This window comes from Haliaeetus albicilla, chromosome 11 (assembly GCF_947461875.1).
Source record: "Haliaeetus albicilla chromosome 11, bHalAlb1.1, whole genome shotgun sequence".
NCBI classification, from domain to species: Eukaryota; Metazoa; Chordata; class Aves; order Accipitriformes; family Accipitridae; genus Haliaeetus; species Haliaeetus albicilla.
In genome coordinates, this window is record NC_091493.1 from 7,319,599 (window position 1) to 7,346,034 (window position 26,436).

The following is a 26,436-nucleotide window of genomic DNA, read 5'->3' on the forward strand; positions in this document are numbered from 1 at the left end:
TTTAATTATGTAGGCTACTCCTGTTCCAACCAGAGGCTGCAACAAAACTCTTATTGATGGTGCAAACTGCGGCAACTTCGGCTTTAGGAGAACGTGGAGCAGTTCCCTCTAGCTTCACAAGGCAGTAAAATTTAACTCTTCCTCCTCTCGATTTGCAGCACTGATTCCTTCCCTGATGTTTCTGAATAGACCAGAACTGCAATTGCAAATGGCTGTGCTCTATACCAACGACAAAGTGCCCTGTCATACCAATACATAATTGAAAATGCTGACACAGTGACAACTGCTATCAGCACAATTCTGATAATCATGTAAGCTTGCTCCTGCTGCAGGAACCGGTGGGGGTGGGGAACAGGCACTGTGATTAGGGGCTACCTAGAGAGAAGTTACGTGGGATTTTGTTTACATTTCTTGGCAGATCTTCTGCATTTCAAAGAACAAAATACCCACCTCCTCAATTCCCAGGGGCAACGCTACCACCCTCTTTTATAAGAGCTCAAAGGCAGGTCAAAGTTTGAGAAGCAATCCAAATTTTATCTCTTTGATAAGGCATGCTTGAAGTTTGAGATGTGTGGTGTTAACACTCCTTTCAAGAGCCACAAATAGATGAGGCTCAACACAATCCAGTGGCAAATGAAAGGCTTCCATAGCCAGTGCTGCATATTAAAACGTTTTTGTCACCCCCATACACTTCCTCTGTAATGAAGTAGGCTGTCCCCAGAGAAAGGAAGAAATTAACAGCACTTAAATCATCCCAGCATTGCTTGGGCAAACATGTGGCCTTGGGAAGGACCAGATGGCTACAGACAACCTCCCAAGGACCCTGCCAACCTCTGCCCAGGGTGGCTGGGGAAGGTGCAGAGGAGAGCAGCAGTGGCTCGAGAGAGAGAGGAGCAAGTGAGGAGGGGGAGCCCCCAAATGCTACTGGAGATAGGGTCACCTCCAGGAGAAAATATGTCATTATCATAGGATTATTGGGGGTACACCGCACCTAAGTACAGCATCACTTTTCAGCATTTAAAAGGCAGCCAGCAACTGAAGCCAACAAGCCAACAGGTATTAGTTATCTTAAACCAACTGCTCGACAAATAATAAAATAAACATTTATCTTGCCCTCTTCACACAAGGCCAGGCAAAATTGTCTGTCTGCTCAGCACCTCAGGTTATCTCTGATCCCAAACATGTCAACACTAAAGGTAAGCGGTAATTAGACCAAAAGAAGATGTACAGCCAAAGGAAGCCTTCCTGCTCCACAGCCTTTCTGAACAGCAATCCCAACAGTGCTGCTCTGCAGCTTGCTGGTGCTCTCTTTCTGCTGCAGCAGTGCCCACACCTGCTAGGAGCTGCACAAACACAGAAGAAAATGCCAGGCCACAGTCCTTTTTCCCTAAGGGAGCCATCCTGCTCTCTTCAGGCTCCATGGAGCACAACAGACAAGTCATGTAATAGCCTCATCTATGGCAAAAGAGCTGTATCAATTGGGCTGGTTAAAATGAGTTAGAGAGGTCACTCTGACCCACGAGACAAAAAAATACGGTGCACAAGGGCAGAGAGGGAAATATGGGATAATGGGACACTTACAGGGGTCTTATCAAGACCAAAATGGCATTCAGCTAGGGCAATGGGGACAGGAAGAGACAAGGAAGAGGCAAAGATTGCAGACAAACAGGGAAGGAGGGGAGGGGAAGAGAGAGGCATGACTTAGGCACAAAGTATCTGAAGTAGCTGTACTCTGAATAGCTAACAATTAGTTGGTCAGAAAATTATTGCATCAAGTTAAGCCAGGCGAGCCTGAACTCAGCAGCACATGACAAACAATGAAAAAGCAGAGTCGGCGTCAGTTCAGAAGTCACCGCAAGTACCTGAGCGCACTACAGCTGCAGATTATCAGTTTCGATAATATTACAATTTGACTACATTACAACTTGATAATCTTCATCTGGAGAAGTCATGCCTGTTGCAAGGCCACTGACAAGTGAGATCAGAAAGGCCATGCAACAGTCCAGTGCCTGCTGGGGTCAGGCACTGTGGCTGCCTGGGCACTGAGGGGTCGGCACCTTCCTGCAAGATAGCTCATCCCTGCTCTGCTTTTCCTTCCAAACACACTGCAATTTGCCATGGATTGGCCAATTTATATGGCAACACAAGATCGAGGAGCTGCAATCTCCCAGGTGAAGCTATGCAAATTATGAGACTGGTAAAGAAGAGAAGGAAATGAGAGGGTGAGCCAGTCCTGTGGCATCCAGCCCCTGCCTGGCAAGCTCCACTGGAGGGTTCAAAAAAGCAAAGAAGGAAACAACTGCTGGAAAACAACCTATGGACTAGAAAAGGGCGACTGCTAAAATCTAAACCTCAACTAGAAGTAGTACTTGATTTTCCTGGATTTCACAGAGAACAAAGATCCAGATTCTATATCCCCAAATGGATGACTATGGTGAATAAAAGACAGGACAGGACTGACTGCTAAATTTTCTTTGGGTTCCCCCTCACTGGACCCAAACAGGTAAGCAGTAACTGCCCCAAAAAGCCCTTCAGTAAGCATCAGAACTTGCTCATCCCCATTACTAACGGTGCCAGTGCAGGAAAGGGAGTGCCCACCACGCGGCAACCTCAACCATCCATTTTGGCACGATAAAGACTTATAAAGGACGGGTAAAAAGAGTGGCAATGACAGTCTGGGGACAAAACCCAGACCTCTGCCATCACAGACTTGTGAGCCAGAGCGATGCAGATTGCCTGGCTGGGGCAGCAGCGGCTCCCACCTCCCTGGCCCGGCACAGGCACAGGGGCTGTTTGTTCCTCAGCTAAACCCAGGCAGCGCCGCAGCCCAGCCTAACCCAAACCAACAGAGCCAGTGAGCACTAAATTCAGTCATTTTTCCCTCAGTCTCTTCTCTCAATTTCAGCTCTGACTCCTCTATCTTTTATTTCTTTTTCTAAAGACACATTTAGAGATGAAACCATTCATAACTGCCTATCCACAGACAGTTTGTGGCAGCATAATTGACAATGAGTCTGCTGCAAAAATGAAAATGCTGTTTTAATAACCTTGGCCTAAAATACATTCTGTTGTATGCCTCAAAGGGTTTCAATAAAAAGTCAACCTGTAGAGACATATTTTCTTGGCTTAAACAACAATCCAAAGCATATAAATGTAGTCCAACTATAATGACATATTTATAGGCCAATAAAGCTTACACTGCAGCTTTCATACTTCACTTAAAGGAAGTCTGTAAGAAGCAGTGTTATATAAAATAATTTGAATTTTTTTCAAACTATAGCCCAAGGAATACAAATATGCAACTTTGCCATATTTAACCAATAGCGTTTACGTTGCTTAGTTGCTAAAAATTTTGTAAAATGAAATAATTCCTCATTTAGTGACTTCCCACTGGTTTACCAAATATGGGTATACAAGTCCATTTATTACAAAGAAAAATCCCCTAAATAATTCTAAAGACAAAAATAAATAACTAGCGGCCTTAGTAGTGAATGATTTAATCAGACCAATTCTTCTGGAAAAACAGGTTCTCATGTTCATTATGAATAATACATTCCGAGCAACTCTATTTTTATATGCTGCATTGTTGTTATTCTTTATTTTTCTCAATATTTGAAAGAAATATTCAGAAAGCTATAAATAGTCTTAAGACATAAACTGCTAGCATTCAATATTGACATATTTGTAGAAAGGGACAGAATGTATAACATAAATATCTCAACAGGCAGAAAGAAATAATTCTTAAAAATCATTTTTCAGGCTGAAATCTTGAAGCTCACACAAAATTGCCATTGCTAGATCTTTTATTTAATACAGTCCTAAGGAAAAGTTCTGCATAATTCACTAGTGATAAAAACAATGGCATTTTACAGAAAAAAACCCAGGTTCTGCAGAAAAGAAAGCCAAAGAGAAAAGAAGAAAAAAGAGACAAGAGGGAAAAAAGATAAGAGGGAAAAAAAAGAGAAGAGAAAAAAGAGAACAAAAAAGGAGACAGAACTACCAAATTTGAATTAGGGTCAACTTTCAATTGTAGGTGCATGGTTTCTCTGGGTTGTGGATTAACCAGGTGTCGCCTTAGTTTTGGCTAAGCAAGTGCCACAGAGTATATGGCACAGGGTATATGCTGCTCACACGAGGTCCCACTTTGCCTGGTTATTGTTTAAAGCTGCCCTGCTCCCAGCAGCAACACGTTTAATTAAGTATGTTTGCGCAGTGCCTCTTCTGTGGTTCTGTACCAGCCATGTTTTCATTTCATCCGGGTTATTTCACCCTTCACTACTCCTGGATAGTGTGTGAAAACTGATTTTGTTTCTTCTGTAAAGTTTTTTTGAGCTCTTTGGTAGGGATATAATTTCCTATTACCTTCTACAGCTCGGTTCAAAAACATCTAGTAGGAAAAATTTCAGAATCTACTCACTTGTATGGGATTTTCCTGTAATGTAAACATGCCGCTTCATAGGAAAAAAAGGGGTCCACGAGATCACCTTGTTTATCTAGGCCTTTTCAACACCTGGTTCAGCAACTTCCCCGTCTACAGCCAGGGTTAAACATGGGCATCACTACAGACTCATGCATGGCCCGCCAGACTAGCACAAGAAGGGATTTATTCCCTTCAGATCCAAGTTCTGTACAAAGTGGTCTGCCCTGTCACAGCCACCCCACTCTGCCCGATGGGGAAGACCTCCATGAAACATCCCCATCAGCGCAGCACTAAGTACCTGATTAGGAGGAGAACCGCGCTGCAGTGGTGGGAAGTGGTGGATGTGCAGGAGATTGCCTCTCCATTTGGGCTGATTAGCCTTGCTAATATAGCTGTGCTGATGCTCTCACCAGAGGGACCTCTGCATGACAGTGCACCACACTCCCTCACAGTTTACAACCCCATTTTAAGAGAAAAACTACCCCATCCCACTGTGCTGGAGACCTGCTGCAGAAGTTATTGCTAATAAATCTTTGGTCACCGCAGCTGAGCATTGCTCTGTTGGCAAGATGCTGAGTATTGGAAAAGGTCTGTGGGCACACGTCGTAACAGGCAGTAAACCTATCATTTTGACAGCAGAGAAGATACAACACTGGCAGCTCAAATCTCTATGCCTTGGACACTGCACGTTATGCTACTGCCTTTGCCTACAGCTAGGGAGATGACAATTCCCAGAGCACAATGTCAACCTTGACCAACCACTCAGAGTGAGAGAAGTAAATCTTCTTCACTTGGTGGGTGTTAAACCTTCATCCCATAGTTAAGCCAAACACCAGAGCTCATGGGTTGCCTACAGGACACAACCAAATAGGGCTGCTTCACAAGCAGTGAAGATCACTGACCTTCTTCTCAGACCCGGGAAGCAAAATATGCTTAAATTCATGGGTCTTTCAAACAGTAAAAAAAATCATCTTAGTACTAGATTTAAGGAACTTCTTTGATTGCCTTTCATAGGCTAGATCAGTTGTCTGTATCAATGTCCCAATCAGCTACAGGTCTTCCTGAACTTTTGGTTTCACTCCCGCTGAAAAAGGCAATCATAATCAAACATTAGTCAAAATACCCTTTTCTACTGAAAATAAAAGACCCAACAATAAAGCCAGAGCCACCAACTGAAAATGAACAACATCAGAATGTGGGTTATCAAAATTATACCATATAGTTTGCATTCCATAAGCGTTTTCCATATAAACCCTACTTTCAAAGGCTTACCATGCAACTATATGCTTTAGGCTTAAAGATAATTTTCTGTGGCTCCTAGGGTAGATAACAGCCATTTCATAACTTACCACAAGGGGTTTTTTGTTTGTTAAAAACAAAAACAAGAAAACATTAACACACAAAGTCCTGTCTGAAAAACATTAAGATTCTTCTGATGCAACAAACAAATGCAAATAAATGTAGTGCGTAAAGAAGATGCCAGGGCAATAGCAGAGAAAATTACTGCACATAATTATGAACCAGAAAAATCCACACAGAAAAGCAAAGGAAAAGAAAGAATTACATGGGTTATTTTTTTTCCTGGACATGTAATGAAAAATAAGGTCAACTTCCAATTGGACTTTAATCTTCCAACCTACGTATCTAACAGTAAAATGTGAGACTGACAAAATCACTTCACCATTTGATAAGATCAGAAAAACGAGATGCAGAAGATAAATCCTCCAAGACAGATCTTAAGCTTAGTGTCACTTGGCTTCAATGCCAACACAGTCGTGCCATTATAAAACTGAACTTGGCCCTGCATCTCCTGTTCACGTAGGTACAAAAGCATTTCCTCACATGCATCAGCCTTAGCTTTTAATTTCTTAGCTTTCCAGCCATTATGGCCTAAACTTCATGCTCTTCAAACCTGGAACATTCGTTAAAAGCTTGGTACAACAGAGAAATATCCCTGGGATGCACTTCAAAGCACCGTCTCTGACGGCTATTACGCATCCGAGGTCCTAATACCACAAGCAGGCACGTTTACCAACAGGAGACCTGTCGACCTTGAGCCCCTACCACGGATTTTAGAGGTGTGAGTGTCTGCGTACCAAAGCGGCCCCAGAGCTGCAAGCCTGTCTACAACCATCCAAAGTAGCAGAGCTATCGTTTCCCTTTCTAAAAATGGACAGGGAAAGAAAGCACAGGTCTATCTGGAGAGAACAGTGGGGTGCTGGCAGAGGCCTATGCTACATAGTAACGTAAAGCTCACAAGGGAATGCCATAGAAGGCTACGGAAGGGACATCTCCCTACCAAACAAGACACAAAGCTGACTGTACGGAGACAGGACAAGCACCGAACACAGGTGACAATGCTGCACTTCTGGAAGATGGGACGGGAGAAATTAAAGGCCTTTGCCCTCCCTTGCCCGTCGGAGGAGGCCTCAGGAAGATGTGTCAGGCTCCTCTCCTCAGAACCCACAGCTCTGACCTGGTCCCCCGGCCTCCAGAGCCCCAGGGAGAGCCCTTGACAATTATTTGCATGTGCACCTTCAGGGTTTGAGCCTTAGTGCTCAGGGACACATCTAAAGAGCAGACAGGTATCACATGAGTTACCCCATGCTAATCTCAAAGGAGCCTGCGATGAGCTCACCACCACCACCACCCATCCCCGCTCCGGTACCTCCTCACCACGCCTCCGCCTGAAGCACAGACGTACCTTGGGAATCGGCGACGGCTCGGCAGGATCGGGCTCATCTGTCTTCGAAAGACTCTCACCCATGGGCCCCCCCCCCCGCAGGAGAAAGTAAGGGATACTCACCAAGGTCAGCCTTTTCCTTCAGGATGTCTTTGAAGTTCAAGCCACTGTTGAGTGTGGATTGTCTGTATCTCGTCAAGGCCTCCTTCTGCCCATTCTTCCCCACATCCATCGGCTTGACTGGCTCAGCCCGGAAACCACACTTCCACTTGGAGAAATCGGACTGTGCCCATTTTGCCAAGTCCTCAAGCTTCACAGTAACTTTCTCTGAAACAGCAATAACTTCATCCTGCAAGAAGCGGTCAAATGAGAATACGACACGTCACGTGGGGCTACACGATGACTGAAAAACCCGTAACGCCACCCCTCACACAGGCTATTGGAAAAGCCTATCTTGCTGTTGGCAGATTAATTTTACTGAAATACAGAATAGCTAGTACTTAATTTCTTCCTCCTGCCACCTAAGTGGAAATATTAGTTGTTTACTTGAAGCAAATAACACATGATCTAAAGACAATTTCTAGGACCAGGACAATGATCCTAAAATGAATCCGAAATACAGGTCGCCAAATCACACTCTGTATAACCCAAAGCCTTGAGGCAAAGTTTGTTTTTTAGGTGCAATTAGCTGCAAATGTAAAAATTCATGGCTGGATGACTAATGGTTATAGCTAGTCCTGAAATAAATGGACTAAGTAAATCTCAGATTCTTGGAACTCTGACTCACCAGAAAATTCCTATGTTTATGGTACATTTTCCCTTGGCTTATACACAAATATTGAATTTAACTTTTGTCCTAAAAATTAAATAAAACTGTGATGTAATCCCAAAAGAAATACTACATAAATGTTATGTGCTTCCCACCAAAAGAAACTTGCACATTCTCATGTTTCTTAAAACCTTTTTCAAGATCAGAACTGTAATTTTTTTCCCTTCTTAAACATACATTCTAAGAAAAGCACTTAAACTTAGTTTAGCCTCCAGAACATATACTCGAATTAAACAGCTCTAATTGCTGAATTTTATCCTTCCAGGAAACAATCAAGTCCCCTCAGTCATGATGAATAAGCAGAATGTTTTATAGCTGACTCCAGTGAGCAGGGGCTCAAGAAAGCCTCAAAAAAACCCCCAAACAAACATACACACATATCCAGCAAGATACACTCCAGATTTTTAGTTAAAACAGCAGAAATAATTTATGTTGTAATGAGAGCTGTCTGCACACCACACCTTGCACACCATACATTTCTAGCACTGAATAAGGTTACAGGTTCTTGAAATAAATAAACTGGAATCCAATTTTTCTCTCAAATCAACACAAGTATTTGCAAAGGGCAGAGAAATTCTTTGAGTTATTAAACAAAGAGAAAAGCAAGATTGATTCTGTGTTTTTTTTTTCCACTGAACACATTCCTCAGGAAATAAAATACTGCTCAATAGGGGAAAAAAAAAGCTTTATTGTGATAAGTTACACACAATACAAAACCTGAAGTATCTCTAGTAAAAAAGCAGATCTGATATTCCACTCTCCCTTATATAACACAAAATCATTTTATAAGCAGGCACCTTCATTATGTTTAGTGCAATAACAAATATTTGGTCAGAAATGAACTGCATGCTTATATGCTAAGGAAGCTTGTAATAAAATATTTTCCTTTATCGTTGCACAGCATAAGAGCTTCTACCGAACAACAAACAATAACAGTGATGTTTTAAATCTCTGTTTATGACAAACGTCAATACTTTGTAAACAAGCGTTGGGTATTACAAAGTACAATTTCAATGGATGGTTTCACCCCATTTCATTACACCATCCATGTGAAATATAAAAGCTGTAGTTGCTATGTATTTTATAGCTATTACATGGTGATTATTAAATGTCAGGATGGAAAAAAAGTAATACATATATATAAATATCAGCCTGCCTGCAGACAGTCTCAGCAATTTCTGGATGAAGTCCTCTTTTAGGATGTTGAATACCATCACCAGCTACTACACAATTTCTAATATTCAACACTAGAGAAATCTATTTAGCAGCAGTTTTAAAAAAAACTTGACTTGGAGATCAGATGTGGTTTTGGTTAAAATATTATTTTCCAAATAGCTCTCATGATCAAATGATTATGATTTCAATTACTAGTTTCTTCATACCCTTTCCAAGAACTGGTATGACTAATTTTGGCTGGCATACAAAGTAAGCTGAGCAGACAATTTATTAACCAAAAGAAAAGTACAATCACTATTACATCATCAATGAATAAACTTGTTTTTGAGAATACAACCTTCGCACACACGCACATGATGTGTACAGAGGGAAAAAAAAAAAAAAAAAGAAGAAAGAAAAAAAAAGAAACCCTACTGTAACAAGGGTGAAGCAATGCCAGAGCACTCACTGGCTCTGCCCAGGCTGCCATGGAGGGGAACCGGAGAGGCGGCTTTCGGGGGGCAGGGGAGAGCACACCCCAGCCATATGCTTTCTGTGGCAGCACCACGGCCATGGCCATGAAAACATGTGGTGTTTAGCATCTCCGCACTGATGTGAGGGGCCAGGAAAAGACCCTGCAAAAAGACCACTGTGTGCTCGCCTCAGCCCTTCACAAAACGGCACTGGGTCTCTAAATACAGCCACCATGGCGCAAAGGAGCGCCCAGAATGGCACCGCAGAGCAGCTGAGCACACAAATAGAGCACATGAATATAAAACAAATTCAGGCTGTCACTGTGCTGTGACAGAGGTTGTGGGATGAACCCCCTCCCTGCAGGCAGTGCTAGGCGACGGCCCCGTGTCACCCTGCAGCATCTGTGTCCCCAAGGGCACCTGGTCCCCGTCACCCCTGCGGCAGCCACATCCCTAGGGCCACCAGGCTGGCCCCCAAATTGGCTGGGATGCCCCGAGGAGGGTGGCTGACCACACAAAGTCTCATGCTCATGGCCGCTAAGCTGGACCTTGTGCCACCGCCGAGCAGCGGCAGCACCCACCTTACGGCTGTCAGGCCCAGAGGGCCCATCTCGCACCTGCTGTAACTGCAGCTCCGCTGCCGTCAACCCCTCCAAAAGCCAGAGCCGTGGCCAACATTAAAGACACCGCTGTGGGGTTTCGGGGTTGCCCCAAAGGAAGCGGGGCCGAGGCCAGGCCTGGCCTGCAGAGGCGGCGGCTGCAGGACGAGCCCCTCGTGAGGGAGGTCAGGCCGTGCCGCCTCTCCAGCGCCCAGGAGCACCCAGCCATCCTCCACACCAGCAGCGGCCTTGTGCCCTCCCCTTGTACCGCTAGCGATCACCACGGCTGCACCAGGGAAACACGGCCAAGTTCACTTTTAGCCAGAAAACAGAAAAATTACCCTACGTATTCCAGCGCCTGACTTGGGTCACCCTGCCCTACTCACAGTGGGACTGGGTAGACCTGCTCTCCCTCTCTCCACCTGTTTTTTGAGCTCTTGCTCATTTTCGGCCCAATTCAGAGACAACCGGCCACGTCCTCCTCAACTCCCCACACACCACAGCAGTCACAGGTCGGACCGCGGTCCTCCTCCAAGCGCCGCTGCCAACGTCGATCTCGCCAGCGAGAGACTGCATCTCCGGAGATGTCTTCACCCCAGCACCTCATCATTCAAACACTGCCTGTCACCCAGCAAAACATGGCAGGTAGCTTCAGCCCCTTCTTCCTGAGGAGCCCGAGCCACAGGCAGCTTCCAGAGAGGCTGTCTTCCCCCCATCTCGGCAGTTTGCTAACACAAGAGGTCATCTGCCCCAATGCCACCCAAACAGAGGTCACCCAACTATTTCATCAGCTCTGGGATTTTGATGTGCCTTGCCAAGCTTTCGCACATCCTTAAGCAACCTTTCCAAGTGCTCAGACCCAAACCATGAGTCGGGGGCGGGGTGGGGGGGTGTATTATTTTTTTGGAGCAGCAGGTGACCCTCTCCTTTTTTGTTAAGCAAAAATGTCTCACAGCCCCATGTTACGACAAAAATTGCTTCAGGATCTGCAGGGCTCTGCCAGCCAGAGGAGCCCCCATAGCCATTCGGTATCAACTGCTGCGCACCTACTGTCACAGCCCTTCTAGAGAAACCCTTTCAATGAGATGACAAAGGAATACAGATGTTAAATAAATAAAAAACAGGTACACCGTGACACATGACTAACAAACCTTTAGAAGATTAAAGAAATCTGCTGTATAACCTTCATGTCATTCATAATTATATCTCTGTGTAAACATGAAAAACCACCCACGTCGCATACAGTGCATATATATATATCTATACAAAAATCAACTCATTGCGTATTAGCTATGCTCTGAAGTGATATGTTTATGAGGTCTCCATTGGGTGGTTAAGTCTTTAATTGTAGTTTTTTCCTGCTACAGCAAGATGAGGTTTGCAAGACAAAACAGCCAGCACCGATTTCAGCTCTGCTCAGCAATGAGATTTATCTTGGATGGGCCTTTTTGGACGCTGACCAACCAATGGCAACGCTTTTCCCAGCCACAAAGTTGTCTAAATCTTGAAATAAGCACTGACTATAAAAAAAGGCACTTTTTCTTCTGTTTCTATAAAAGTGAGTATCTAGTCAGCCTATAATTTTAGCACATCTTACAAGACTCCTGAGCAAAGTACAATACTTTCACCTACCAAGTGGGAAATGGGGAGATGGTTAAGAAAGATGGTGATACAAACCCTTCTCATCCCTCTCTCGTTTTTTTAAGAGCATATCAGATTTGCATTTCAGAGAAGTTGTCCAGGGAGAAGGGGACAGCATCTTCTCAAGAGCCATTATGCTTAAATATTATGTCACTGTTGTCTAAGCAACCATCACAGCCTCCCGAAAGCACAGAATGCTATATTGCCTGACTCAGCAGATGGTTGAAATACATTCAGGGAAAGAGGTCAGGTAGTTGTAATAGTTTAAAGTAGATAATTATTTTTTAGAAGAAATATTAACTCTTACAAGGCAGGGAGTCACAGGGCAGCACAGGGAGGTCGTACATCTTGATTGCACACCCGCATATGGTACGTCACAACTCCTCACTCATTGCTAATAACTAGGAAAGATTTATATTTTAGAGACGCCGAGGCAGCCTTAAAAGAATTACGGCAACTGAGATACCTCAAAATTTTGACATGCTGAGACTGTTTTCACTCCAGTGCTTCCAGAGGTCATTTAAGGAATTCTGGAGGGCACGAGTGAGTCGAACACCTGCTTGGCTGTCTCCTAACATCAAATACGTGGCCTAGAGAGAAACAGGAGACATACTGTAAAAACTCTTGCCGATAATTACAGGAGACACTGCGTGTCATTTATCTGATCACTATGATTTGCATTAGAAAACATCTTCAAGCCTTTTTACTGAAACCTTTAGCACAGTAGATAGCTGGGGATGCATATTTTACAACCCAGTAGATTGCCGATGAAAACACATTCATCCACAGGAGCAAAAAATACAGTGCGACTCTTACAGACTGCATTCACCGAGGATAATAGAACTGCATATTTCATTTGGGCATGAAGGCCTCTATTATTCTGGGGTTTTTTTTACAAACCATGTATTTTTTAGTTTTTTGCAATTTAGGTGAAAAGGACCTTCCTGTACCTTGCACAACAACGCAATTCTCGCCCCAGGAATCCGGTTCCCTGCCCTAGATCCCTTTGAGGAGCGGAAGGTCATGTTGCAAAGAAAGGAGGGGGCTTATTTCCAATAAGCACCTCTCCTGCAGCAATGCTTTTACCTGGGTGTTTGAGGAAAGCACCATTGCCTTTACTTGACAGCACTGTCAAACCAAGAGGCCCTGTTGGCAGAGTCTGTAGTCTAGAGCAATTCTCTGCCCTACAGATGCTACCAGGGCTTTGGGACAGCGGTGGAAACCAGGTCATCTCAATTCAGCCCTAACGCACTTGACAAAAGTCACTCAGGGACCTGAACCCAGGTCTCCAGAGTCATCTCCTACAAGCAGCATGTCACCCATGCTTTCCTCCAGGGACCATGCTCAGGCCTAAAGGGGCAGAGAACGTTTGTACAGGACTGCTTTGCTCCCAGAGACTTTCTCCAGAGTAAGAAGGTCCTGTCCCTGCTGCCTGCTGTAGACTGGGGGTATACGTAGGGGTTTTTAAGACTGCAGGATCACAGACTAGCTAAAAACCTGTTGCTGCGTCATACAAAAGGTCTGGCTCTGGCAACTGCCCTGTTCAGCCTCCTGACGAGGCACACAAGGGACTCTCCTGCCATCCACTCTCTTATTACATGTTGCTTTTCCAGTACAACCTTCCTAAGCAGGCTGCAGACCTGGGGAGCCAGGGCAGAGCTCTGCCTGGTGGGAACCGCTGCTCCCGTTCTGCAGGTGGGATCACCCAGCAACGGGGAAGCCTCACAAGAGGCTCCAGCATGTGGCATGGGCAGGGGTAGCTTTCTTTTCCCCTTTCCCTGCCCCAAGTGCCTCATTTGGTGCCGTCTCCTCGTGCGTCTCTAGCATGGGACAGATGGAGGTGTCCCAAGGGATGCGTGGAGCAGAACTGACCACTGGGGTCTGGGCCTGCAACGCTCCCCAAAGATGTCAGCGTGCAGGGACCTACAGAGACCACTGCTCTCCACCTGTATGTAAACCTATGGGCAGAGCCTTGAGAATGGACACACGCACAGCCTAGGAGTTTACCTGGCACACGGGAGAATTTGAAAGAGGCCAAGGCAGAACCTTTCATCTGTTAATCCTTCGCTAATTACTTTAAAGGGCTATAATGATCTCGTTAAATTCAGGTGACAGGTATTTCCCCAGCCTAAGCACAGCTGCGCATAGCTGTCTGAAACTCATGCCGACGGAGAACGCTACCTCCTGACGTGTTCATCCAGTCTGCCGGGGGCCAAAACCCCAAAGAAGGGACCAAGATTAAGGACACAGGTGAAGCAGACGAAGTCCTGTGGTACTTGCCTTCCTTTGTATTAGCAAGCAGCTTTTTCTGCGTGGCTTGGTATTTCCGAAAGGAGACACGCGAAATGTCCTGGGGCAGGGCAGCACCGTGTTTTTGTAGGATGCTTTGTGGGATACTGGTCCATCTGGGCCAGAAGTGGGGTGGAGGTGGAGCACACAGAGGGACGGCTGTGAGCAGCTAGACTTGACATTTCTACTGTGAGCCTCCTCCTTCATTTCTGGGGTGGTTTTTTTCTCCCTCCTCCCACTCCTGAGCAGAGGTTCAAATTGAATTTATATCTGTCATTCCAGATAGAAGTTCTGACCAAAGAGAAAATAGGCTTCAGTCAAAATGTTTTCTCGTCAGATAGCTCACAGATCTTGAAGAGCTGTTTTAGTTTAGGCAAGTTGACAAGCAATTCATTCCTAATTTTGCCTACTACAGTTACAGTAAGAAAAGCTTTCCTCATAGATTACATAATTATATTTTTCTTAATAAGGAGTACATTGCATTAGCAGGTTTAAATTATGCAAGCTTATTCTTTTGTCTTTTGTTATATTGTGTTCTATTGTGCTAGTAAAACAATATGTGCTTTAATTAGCAAATATCTGTAAATAATTTACTTGCTTTTCATACAGCAGAACAATGGAGCCAATTTTCACATACATCCACTGAGCATGTCTAGGGGGTTTCTTGCCAGAACCTTCCATTGTTCAGTATCTGTATCAATCTGCCCATCATTAGCAGCTAACGTTCAACAACCCAGGAAGACATTAAAGTTTTGGCCCCCGGGAGCAGCCTCAAGCCCCCCAAACCCGAGGCTATGCTTTGCAAAGAAAGATTAAAATATCCAGAAAATGAAAACAAACTCTTTTTATTATCTATAACCCTGGCACCTTCGCATAGAAACATGGACGCCTGCCAAGCATTAAGGTCACTGGATTAATGCCATAAAATGCCGATGTTCATCTGACCTTCTGACTGCATTTTAGCTACAAAATAAAAAGCTCAACTTGATACGAGACTATGAATCACGCGAGCGTCTAGGCTCTGCAGGGTTAACGCTGGGTGTGAACCCACGCTGCACACACACAAACACACACACACACACACACACACAAAGAAAAAAAGCTCTTAAATCAAGAGTGGATGACTGTTCGGAGACTTAAGGCATTGTTATTTTGAATGCGAATGAAAGGGCCAGAACAAGCATTGCAAGAATATTTCAATTATGTATTTCCCAGAACTACATCTCTGAGCAACTAATGCAAATATTGCTCCCACAGCAGTAGAACTTCTTCCCGAATAAAAGCATGTAAGAGCTTGAATCAGAACATACTTTCTATATCATTCGCATATTGTTTGAATATTATTAAAAATGCAAAATCTATGTATGCGTTACTCTCCTGAGCAATACAGTAATTATGATTAAGGGACAAGCAGCACAAAAAGAGCCAATTTATCTTACTTGTGCTTAGGAATACTATTGTGTAACTAAGCAACTAAAGACAAAATATAGTCTAATTAATTCACTCCTATGCTTATTTAAAAGACACAATTAGAACATTTTTATTTTCCAGCCTGCACAGTATCTCAACATGCTTGAGGGTGTACCATGTGAGGCCTATTATTCTCCAAAGACAAGAGTTTAATGTTTAGTGCCACTGATCAGACTGGGAACAGCAACTCCGGAGAGCAGTGGGTGTATTTTACAGTCTGAATGCACTGGGAAGTGGAGGGAAAGGGGAAAGGGAAAAAAAAAAAAAAAAAAAACCAACAACAAAAAACCGAATCTGCCTTAAGTGACCAGATATGCCAGATTGCTGGCTAATGGCTAGCAACATGTGGCTTCTCTGAGTAATATCACTGCCCTCTCCTTCCTTTGCCAGCACATGCTACTGGTGGTGAGAGATAAAAATATACAGAGTGGATATGCAATTACCAAAACCATGATATTTTATGACAAATGCCATTTCTCTAACACTGCTATTACAGTGCGCCTGATTTCCAAAGCTGAATTAATTTGAGCAAGTGTACATTGGAGATTGATGCTATTAGCATGATTTTTAAAGCACCCTTTAATAATCATAATCTGCATGTTTGAAACGTGTTGTCATTACCAGTGTTGACAGATACGAGCATAAGGCACACACCGTCCACAGAGACTAAAACGGGGCCGTTCTCATTTCAGATAAGAGCATACAGATTCCCACATCTCTCAAAAAAAAATCTATTACTGTGCAAAGGGAGTAGCATATTTTTCAAGGGTGGTGGCAATAAAGCACTAGCGGTGTAAGACACCACGCTTGGGCCAGCCTGTGCTACCTTTACGCACTGGGGTAGGAACTCTGCACATGGAGAGCCCCTCGGAAACGAATCGGGCTTTTGAGAGATGCTGCGAGCGTCTGTCCCGAAATGAAGAGAGAACAAACCCAATGCCTCCCTTAATTGCAGAAGAGATGCTTCCAGAAAGTTACAAATGACATACATTTATGGAGTGACTTCTTTTTTTTTTTCTTTCCCCCAATTAGTCTGAAAATGCAAAATACTGCTAGAGAAATAATTACAGGAAACTAGCTCTCTCCTCTCCTCTGTATGAGCAACGCTTACTCATGTAAATTACTTGCATGAGTAAGGATTATTTGCAAGACGAAAAGCATTGCATCAGATCCCCAGTTTGGGAGAAGAGGTGAAATCAACATGAGTTCGTAGTAACTGAGCTGCTGATGAATGAACCAAAGGCAGATCCCCACTGACAGTCCAGCCTCAGCAGAAGCAGCGCTCACGACGATGCAAGGCAATGCAGAGAATGTCATACCATGCAAAATGAATTAGTTGCTTGTTTGGGGTTTTTTAGGAATTGTACACATCACGTCAAATACCATCCTTGGATTTAACAAGCACCGGCTTTGATATATATTTTTAAGCCCAGTCTAATTAATGCCAACACCTTTAAAAACATAAAAAACAAGGCACTAACAAGCATTTTGCTCTAGAACTGCTTCCGCAAAGGTCAGTCATTCCGCAGCCCCACGCTACCCCTTGGAGCAGAGGGGAGTAAATGAGCCGGAGGAGGGTTTGGCTACCACCCCCTGGGCTGCAGGGCTCGGGGGCTGAGCCCACCTCGCACCCCCAAGTGCCACGGGGCCAGGGCGCTGTGCGAGGAGACTGGGCAGGGGCTTTTTGCTGGCAGACAACTGGCATCTATTTCTCACAGTTGGGTGCTGGAAAAGCTGGGGGGCTGCTTTCTACACACACCCCGTGAAACCATTTCAAGCGTGACAGCGTGCTCTTACAGCCGCTCCCTCCAGACTTTCGCAGCCCCCCCGAGCATCCTCCTCGGAGCCCTGTGTGAGGCGGCTGCTGTCGTGGAGTTCCTCCCATCCCCTGCAGGACGTGACACAGGGGACCGCGCCAGTCCACGAGCGGCCGAGAAAACCAGGGCAAGGTAGCGTCTTCCTCCGGCAAAACAGAAGCTTTCTCCATTTTGGTGGCGGCCCTCCCAGGAATGGAGGACGGCCACTTCTTCCCTGCTGGAGGGAAGGGGCAGAAGGCGGCTCCCACTCTCCGACCAGCACCGCACCTGCTGTGGCGTTTGGGCTTGACAGCGAGGCCAGAGGCAGCACACCCGGGCCCCAGTGTTTTAAAAGCAGCGACAAAGTTTTCGGTGAAGTAGAGCAAAACTCTTCTAGCTCACTCAACAGTGTCCCCAAAGGCACCATCGCTCTCACAAAAATGTCTCCGCGGCTCCTGCGCAGCAAGACCCCTGGCCCAAGCGTGATGCCGGAGCCGGTCCCAGCCTCTCCACGCGCGTCGCTCCAGGACGCAGTGAGCATCGGGACCAGGAACGCTCCCGCCTGCAGCGTGCAACCAGCCCCATCCCATGTCTGCCATCCACTGAGACTCCCTGGGAAACAATCTCCGGCTGGCTCCTGGGGCTGAAGGGGAGTTTCTCCACAGTGCTTACGGGGACGCCGAGCCTTGGGCGGAGGGAGGGGTACCTTGGCAGAAGCACACCTTGGGTTTGAACCCTTTGCTGCGTCTGGGCCCCCGTGTATGGAAACATCCGGTTTTAGCAGCAGTCAGGGTTATATTTAAATCTGGATGATGAATTCAGCTAGCTATAAAAAGAGTTATATTTACACTTACCGCTGATTAGCTCAAACATTTGGCAATCAGATAAAATACACCACCAGAAATTTCTGAGTAACAGAAGCATTACATAGCTCTTTGCTTCTCCTCCCTCCTCACAGCCACTAGCTGAATATTGTCATAGTGTCAATGCTGCTATTACGGAAAACAGGCAGCGAGCTGCTTCTATTAATCATGCCACTAGCGCAGGTAGCTGCTAGCGACTATGCCTAAATCTCCAGTGGGCTCGACCGCCAGCCTGCGATTCGACCGCTTGCCCCCCTCACCAACAATTTTATTGACAGCGAGCGCCCCTGTCGCCCTTTGCCTCGGACACCGCAGATTTGCAATACACGTTTAAGCACCGGCTCACTTCATCCCCGCTCCCCAAACGCAAGACAAGGTGTTTTACCCTGCTGGCAGTCCCACACCACAGATAAGGTCTACCCTGACGGCTATAAGCCGCCTCTGACTCGAAAGCTGCGTCTCGTCCGGCAGAAGGAGCCCAGCTGGGAGTTGGGAAGCCTTGCGACCCCAGAGGCGGCCCTGCCACCGCTTTGGGGACAGCTACGGATGTCATTTACGTAAGGAACCACGACCGCGGGGTGGTGAGGTGAAACAGCCACCCCGTGCCCCGACGAAGCCCGCTGCCCCCACCCAGACGGCACTTTGCAAAGCGTCAGCCAGCACCCAGGCTTTTGTCTCTCCGCTGCCCGCGCATCCCCGACTGCAGTTCGGATCGTTCCGAACTATTAAAAATCGATAATAAAAAATCGTTCCGATGTCTATAAACAAGTTAATGGAGTAAGTGAAAACAAAGTACATTTCTTAATGGGAGTGTTATGTTGCCCTCTCTAGGCCCTGGCTCTCAGTGCCGGTTTCTGTAGGCTCCCTGCCAGAGAAGTATCACTCAGAGCTGTTGCTGTTGCTGCTGCTGCTGCTGCTACTCTGCTAATGAATGACTAACTTAGGCCAGAGGGGAAATGACATCACCGGGGTGTAAAACACAACTGCATTAGGAAACTTTTTACCTGCTTTACATTTGTCATAATTATTCTACACAATATGACCGGCATTTGCATAATTTCAAGGCGTGCCATTATCTTAATTGAAAATTGTTTTCATATGGCTGAATAATGCAGAATGACATCAGTTAAAGCCCCAATGAAATGCACAAGTATAATCACACGGCTAATTACTAGCGGTGTTTGCATGTAAAAATAAATAAAATTGTGCATATTATTAGGAAGGTACACGCAGCTGAGAACTCTCGCACCGGAGCAGCGTTTCACTCGTAATGGTAGGATTAATTTTCTCTGATGTTCCTACCACAGTAACATGAGCTGATCATTAAGGCGTATTAAAATGATTTGTGTCCCTTTCCCCACCCCCCTCCCTTCCAAATATCTTTCATTTTACGCACACACACGCACACAAGACACACAGAGGCACAGTTTTAAATAGTCACCACGGGCAATTTCAGAGCATCCATTGCTCACTGTCATCTCCCTGATTCTTAGGAAAAGGCTCCCTTATCTCAGCCGCACGCACAGAAAATTAAAGTGAAGAGGTGGCAGCGAGCGAAGGTGGCTCTGAAACGCGTTTCGACTGCGTACGCATGTCTACGGGTACACGGCTACGTCGGCGCCACGCGTGCCTCCGAAAACAGCCCCTGCGGACAGCCGCCCCGCGTTGGACCTACACCCCCCCTGCCCTGCCATCTCCAACAGAAGTTCCCCCCAAACATCTCGTGTCCCGTCGTCGCCCCCCCGGTCTCCCACCCCTCTCGGGGACCCCTTCCATCCCCGCAGCCCTTTCTGGGTCCCTCATCCTTCCCCCTCCCCACCCTCCCGGCCCGTGCTGAAGCAAGAAATCTGAAAAGCAAATAACGGGAGGGAGCGGGGATGGGGCGGGGGGGGGGGGAGCGGCCCGGGGCGGGGCGGGGGCGCAACCTGCGCGGCTCCGCGGCCCCATCCCGGGCGGTGCGGGGCGGGCACGGAGCGGAGCGGTGGGTGCCGGAGCGCAGCGTGTTTGCGCCGGCCGCCCGGCGGCTCCGAAATACGCCCAGGCATATCTGCAAGTTATTTGAATGTATTATTCCCGTACCTGTCATTTATCACTTTATTCAACACGTCCCTGCCAGCTCAATAGCTTTTGATCTCCCTCAGCCTCCATTTCGTAATTTCCGCCCTCTTAAACATATCGAACACCAAAAAAAAAAAAAAAAAGCCCCGAACAATATCGAATCCCCCCCCCCCTCTTTTCTGTGTGTTTTGGGTTTGGGGTTTTTTTGTTGTTGTCGTTGTTAACGAAGCCGAAGAAGGGCAGGGCGAGCCCCGCACACACTCCGCTGCCCGCCGGGCCGGGAGAAGCCCCGCACTCCGACCCCCCCCCTCCTCTCCGAACACCCCCCCCCCCCCACCCCGCCCGCACAAGTTCCCGGGCAACGCGCATCGGAGCGCCCCGACGGCGCGGCCCCTCCGCGCTGCCCCGCCACGCACAGCGGGGAGGGGGACGCGGGTGGGGGGGGGGGGGTAGCCGAGCCCGGGGCATGCAGGTGGGGACGGGCGCGGAGGGGGGGGTGCTTGGGGGGGGGGGGCCGGCGCCGCGTTTACCACCTCGCCATGGTCACTGGTCCTGCCCTGGGGGGTGTCCTCGGGGAGAAAATAAAGTTTGGCGCTGGAGAGAAGTTGCCGGCTGGTGCGCTCCTCCCAGAGCAGCTGCAGCTCCGCGATGCAGGCGGGCTCCTCCGCGCGGCACCGCACGAAGAAGAAGTCGCCGAGGGAGAGGACCCGCGCCCGGCCGCCGCCGCGGCGCTGGAAGCGGAACGCCCTGTAGAAGACGTAGGGGCCGTGCGAGCCGCACGGGGCGCCGACCCACTGCGGGGAACAACAACACGGCAGCGGCATCAGCGCCGGCTCCGCGCCGCGCCGCGCAGCGCCGCGCAGGAGGAGGGAGGGCGGGCGGAGGGAGGGAGGGCAGGCGGGCGGGAGGGAGGGAAGGGAAGGGAAAGGGAGGGAGGGCGGCGGGGAGGGGAGGGGGCGCGCAGCGGCGCGGAGGCTCCGCGGCGGCGGCGGGCGCGGGGCGGGGCGGGGCGCGCGGGGCGGCGCGGGGCGGCGCGGTACCTGCAGTGCGCTGCGCTCCATCGCGGCTCCGGCGTGATTGAACTCAACATTCTCCCAAACTTGTTGGCGTGAATGGAGCCCGGCAGGTCCTGGCAGGGCGAAGCCGGCCCCGCCGCCCGCCGCCCCCCGCCGCCGCCGCCCCCGCGCCGCCCCGCCGCCGCCGCCGCCCCCCGCCCCGCCGCGCGCGGCGACGCCCCCCCCCGCCGCCCGCTCCCCGCCCCGACGCCCCGCCGACGCCCCGCCGCGCCCCGCCGACGCCGACGCCCGACGCCGGCCGGCCCCCCGGCGCCCGCCCCGGCCCGCCAAAAATGCCGCGGGGCGGCGGCGGCGCCCGGGGGGGCGGCGCGGGGGCGGCGGGGCGGCGGCGGGGGCCGCCGCGGGCCCCGGCGATTTTTGGGGGGCCGAAAGGGCGGCCGGGCGCGCTGCGGATCTGACAGGACCTGCCTGTATATGTCTAATATAAAGACCATTTCCTGCGGCGCGAGGGGCGCTGCTCGTCCCCGCGCGCGCCCGCCGGGGCCGCCGCGCTCCCACCGCCGGGCTCTGCGGAGCGGCGCGGAGAGCGGGGGCTGCCCCCCCCCCCCCCCCGGCGGACCCCGGCGGCCCGCTGAGGGCGGGCGGCTCGTCCTGAATTTTTTTTTTTTTTTTTTTTTTTTTTTTTCCCCGGGAAGGGAGGAAAGTGGGTTATCGATTATATAAACACATCAATATTCATGCGCCGCCGCGCTGCGCGGAGAGACGCGGCTCGGCCAGAATTAAAAAAAAAAAAAAAACAACAACGGCAGCGGGGGAGGGGCGCGCTCCCTCCGCGCCCGCGGAGCGCGCAGCGGGACGTGCCGGCACTGCCGAGCCGCCGGGCGCTGCGGGAGCCGCCACCGCGGGGGGGGGGGGGGGCGGGATGGTTCCGCGGGCGCGGAGGGGTGCGGGACGGGCGGCTACGCGCCCCGCCCGCCCACCGACCCCCCCCCCCCCCCCGGCGGCGGCGCCGCCGCACGTCGGGGAGAGCCGCGGGGCTCTGCCCATCCCGCGGAGCTTCCGCGCCCCCGCGGAGAGCTCCGCCGAGGGGGTGGGGGGGCACCGCCGGCTCCGCGGGGGCGAGCGGCCGCGCCGGGGGGGGGGCCGCACCCGCGCAAGGGCCGCCCGCAGCGCTGGGCACGGAAAGTTTCCATCGGAGCCCCGTGAGCCGCAGCCCCGCAAAGCAGATGCCGCTGCGGGCGGCGGCGGTGCGCGGCCCTCCGCGCCCGCGGAGCCCCCACCCATCCCCGGGCAGTGACGGGCGGATCTCTTGGGGGATTTGGGGGGGGTGTGTGTCTGTCCTTCCTGCCCTTTTCCCCGGGTGCTGCCTCGCTCCGCGCCAGCGCAGCCAACCGTGGCTCCGCGGGGACCTGCCCTCCCCCCCCCCGTTCCCCAGTACTGACACTATCTCCCCCTTTTTTTGTGTTGTGCCCCCCCAAGCCCTCTCCGCGGACCCTGCTCCCGGGGGGGGGGGGGGCGAGGGGGAGGCGGGCGGACACACGCTCGAAGCCGCCCCGGCGGGGACGGAAATGATAAATAAAGAAGCGAATTAAAAAAAAAAAAATCCTTAATAATGACGGCAGCGGTGACGTCAGCACCGCCTGCATCACGACATAGCGGGGGGCAGCAACAAGTGCGGGCGGCGGCGTCGCCGCCGGGGCGACCCCTGGCGCCCGCCCGCCGTACCGCGGGGTCGCCCCCGCTATAGCGCGGGCACCGCTGCTCGGGGGCCGGGGGGGGGGCGGGGGGCCGCGGCCCTGACGAGCCCGAATCCGCGGTGCTTCTGAGCGCATTTAGCCTAGAAACGCGCTTTCCGCGTCCCAAAACCAGATTTCTGGGTGTTGCGCGGGCGGCCGAAGCGGCTTTGGTAAAGCGGGGTGGAAGGCCCAGGCCGCGGTGAGCCGCGGTGGGAGGATTTTTGGTGACTGGGGATAAGGAGCGAGCCCCCATCCGCGTGAGGTGCGGGCAAAGGCTCGCTTGGCCCCGGGCGGAAGGCGCGGAGCGGGCACGGGAATTTGGGCAGTGCTCACAATGGCGCTGTGAGGACGAGGGACTTCACCCCAACATCCTTGGTGCTCGTGTCAGGCTCCCCCGGGACGCTGGGTGCTTCTCCGAGGGGTGGGGAGGCTGCTTTCCTTCTGGTTCCTCTGGAGGAAACGCCAAATTCTTCCTTCCAGTTTTAAAAGGTTTCACGTCTCCTGCCCTACATCCCTCTGAGATGCCCCGAGTGTCTGTCCGGCCCGTGGCCCCACGGCTTCTCGGCTCATACTGCGGCGAGGTGGAAGAAAGGGAATTTGCTTCCAGCGTTGGGTGTGCCGGAGACGACGATGCTGGAGCTCAGGCCGTGGGAGAGCTGACGTGCCCTCCCAGGGCTTCAGAAAGCGGGAGCGGGGCTGTGAGCACCAGGGGGAGGCTGGGACGCTGGATGGGGCGGGCAGGGAGCCAGCAGGTACCAGTGCTCGGTCTGTCACCTGGCACTGGTGCTCGTGCGCGTCTCGGATGGGCAAAACCAGCAGAACAGCTCCCGAGAGTTGCGACTAGCAGCACTTTCAGCCGCTGAAGTCCGACGCTTTGTGCTGGGGAGCTCAAGGCCCGGGTGGAAGGTGTTTTGCAGGGGCTGGGTAGGTATGGGAGGTGATGCAAGTGAGACCCACACTTGACACGTCCCCGCAGAACGGGGAGTGCTGCTCCATTTCACCCCCAGTGAACTCCCGGCCAGAATAACTCGCATTTCTTCAGCAATTCACCTTTGTTTTCACTGACCTTGGTGTGTTTAATCAGGGTTATATTCTCACACGGATAAAACCGTCCTCAAACGATTGTTACAATATATTGGGCACAAACAGGTTTTTATTTGTTTATTCATTTTCTTTATCTCAGGCAGGTAGGGCTGCTCCTTTCCCACAATATGTAATCAGGTAGCAAAGAGAACTTCCCTCTCCGTTTGTGCCCGAATCTCTCTGCTTCTGCCCCAGCAGCCAGGGCCCACGCACCGCTGGCAGCCTTGGCGCTGGCCCTGAGCTCTTGTCCGCTGCACAGAGCACCACTCACGGCTCCGATACTTGCAGAACCCCATCCTTCCCACCTCGCTCCTTGGGAAGCGAGCGTCCCTCCAAGCCGTGGCATTCTAACTGCTGTCAGGAAGGTGGTGAGGCTGCACGACCACGCAAGGGCATGTTTCGGTCCGCTCAGCAGGGATCGCTTATCCGTGCAGCACGCTGGGACGCAGGGGTCATGCACGATGACCCAAGCTGCCACCGCATGCACTGAGCTCCTGCAGGGCTCCATCTCACCTCCAGGTTCTGGGGGAGCTCAACTCCAAAGTCCATATTTGAGCTTACGTCCGTAAGGGTTACATTTAAAGCCAGAGTTCAGACAGTGGGACGATCTGATGTTCACTTCAAGACCCAGCTCTCTAATGTCTAAAAGGTCCCCTGAGTAGGTAGGTTTCTTCTCACTGACCTTTGATTGTCTGAAGGTTCGATGTCCAGTGTGAGCCGGTGGCCCAGCTTCACACCTTAGACACCAGCAAAAGGCAATTCCCGCGGGCCACTCGCCGGGGACACCTAGTCTCCCGCAGGTACAGACTTGCTTCGCTCGAAGCAAAGGTGCACAGAGCCATCAGAAGAGGACGAGGTTTGTGCGGCCATCCCGCCCACCGCCCCACAGGTCCCTTCCCTGCTGCTCCCCCAGTGTCCGAGGGGCAAGGGGAGGGAGCCCAGCATGGGGAAAAGGAGGGGTTCACCCTCCATCCCCACGGCTCTAGCCCCCAGCCCATGGTGTCTCTTCAGCCAGCGCCGCTGGGAGGAGGCGGTAGGACCATCAGCACCCCGCTTAAGTTTCTAACGTCGGTAGCGTTTTGAGTGGGATAGCAACAGAGGCTGTGGCAGTACAGAAGAGCACCTATTCCCAGCAGCAAGGGTATGCGTATTCATCATTGCTCTGACATCAATTACATAGGAGCCTTCTCCCCTTCCAAAACTCTTTATACTTCAAAATAAAATTTAAAAAAACCCCCACAAACAAAAAAAAAACCAACCACCCAAAACCCACAGCCTGTTTATAGCAGAAATTGAAATTCCACATATAATCAAAAGTTGGATTTTGTCCTGCAGGCACTGCGTAAGTTTCTTTGTATGAATATTTTGTAACTTTCTCTGGCCAAAAGAAATGTGCAAAATGTTGTAATGTTTCTGTGCTTTCCTTTGGACATTCCAGGCTTTTGCTTAAGCTTCTCATAAAAGGCTATTTTCAGTGGAGGAAGAAAAAAAAAAAGAAAGCAGCCTACAGTGTGCCGAGTCAATAAAGTAATGCAAAACCATAAAACACAGCAATGATAACAACAGAAGATCAGTAGATTACAAAGGAAATAAGATGAGGATCAGACAGAGCGGTAGCTGGAAATGAATCCATAGAAGCCAAAGTAAGACTGGTCCTAATAACGAGCCAAAGTTGAACCAAAAAGCATTCAAAGTGTTAATTTATTAAATAACGTTATTTTCATGCCTTACAATTAAAAATACTTGCGGTCAGGCATGTTGGGAGACAGGAAGCGATTGGAGTCTTCAAGCCCGGTTTCATGCTTGGAAGGAAACGCAGCCTGACCCACTCTGCGAGCCGGGCTGTGCCTGCGCGGGGGCTGGCAAGCCAGCATTGCTTTGGGATGCCCAAGTTCACTTACGGATTTTCTACTCGGAGCTTTTCTCTTCCAGGCTTTTCAGGCACGGAGGAGTTTTGCGGGGAGCGCTCAGGGTGGGAGATGGAGCCACGGCAGAGCTGCGAGGGCGATGCCAGCCCCTGCTCCCGCTCGGCACACGGGGCAGGATGCAAAGCCCTTTGAAGTTGCCGGGAGGCCCCGTGTTCATTTCAGCAGGTTTTGGGATCAGCCTCTTGCTTTGGGAGCCCTTTAGATAAGACGTTCGAGTCACCAGCTCGAAGCATTAAAAATTCCAGGAGTCAGAGCGTTTATCTTCCCTCCCAAAAATCCGCCAGCCCCAATCAGCAACGTAACCAAGCATAAAACCCCACGTGAGATCAGCTTTCAAATCCCAGCCTTTAATTCATACGTGCATTTGGAGTTATTTTTATTTACCTTGCATTTCTTT

General features: G+C 49.9%; 1 protein-coding gene across 3 annotated transcripts in view; it reads right to left on the bottom strand.

The window, feature by feature from the left end:
- The window catches only part of ARID5B (AT-rich interaction domain 5B), a 125,305-nt gene extending 103,872 nt beyond the window's left edge, over positions 1 to 21,433 (bottom strand). The window contains exons 1-3 of one of the 3 annotated variants that reach the window (XM_069795985.1): positions 21,317 to 21,433; positions 20,810 to 21,070; positions 7,227 to 7,452 (exon numbers count right to left, since the gene is read on the bottom strand). In XM_069795985.1, the coding sequence (XP_069652086.1) occupies positions 7,227 to 7,452; positions 20,810 to 21,070; positions 21,317 to 21,337 (508 nt within the window). In that variant the 5' untranslated portion in view covers positions 21,338 to 21,433. Of the gene's footprint in view, positions 1 to 7,226; positions 7,453 to 12,266; positions 12,336 to 20,809; positions 21,142 to 21,316 lie in introns of those variants that run through there. The other 2 variants (XM_069795984.1, XM_069795986.1) reach the window with 2 other exon arrangements.
- Between the last annotated feature and the right edge of the window lie 5,003 nt (positions 21,434 to 26,436).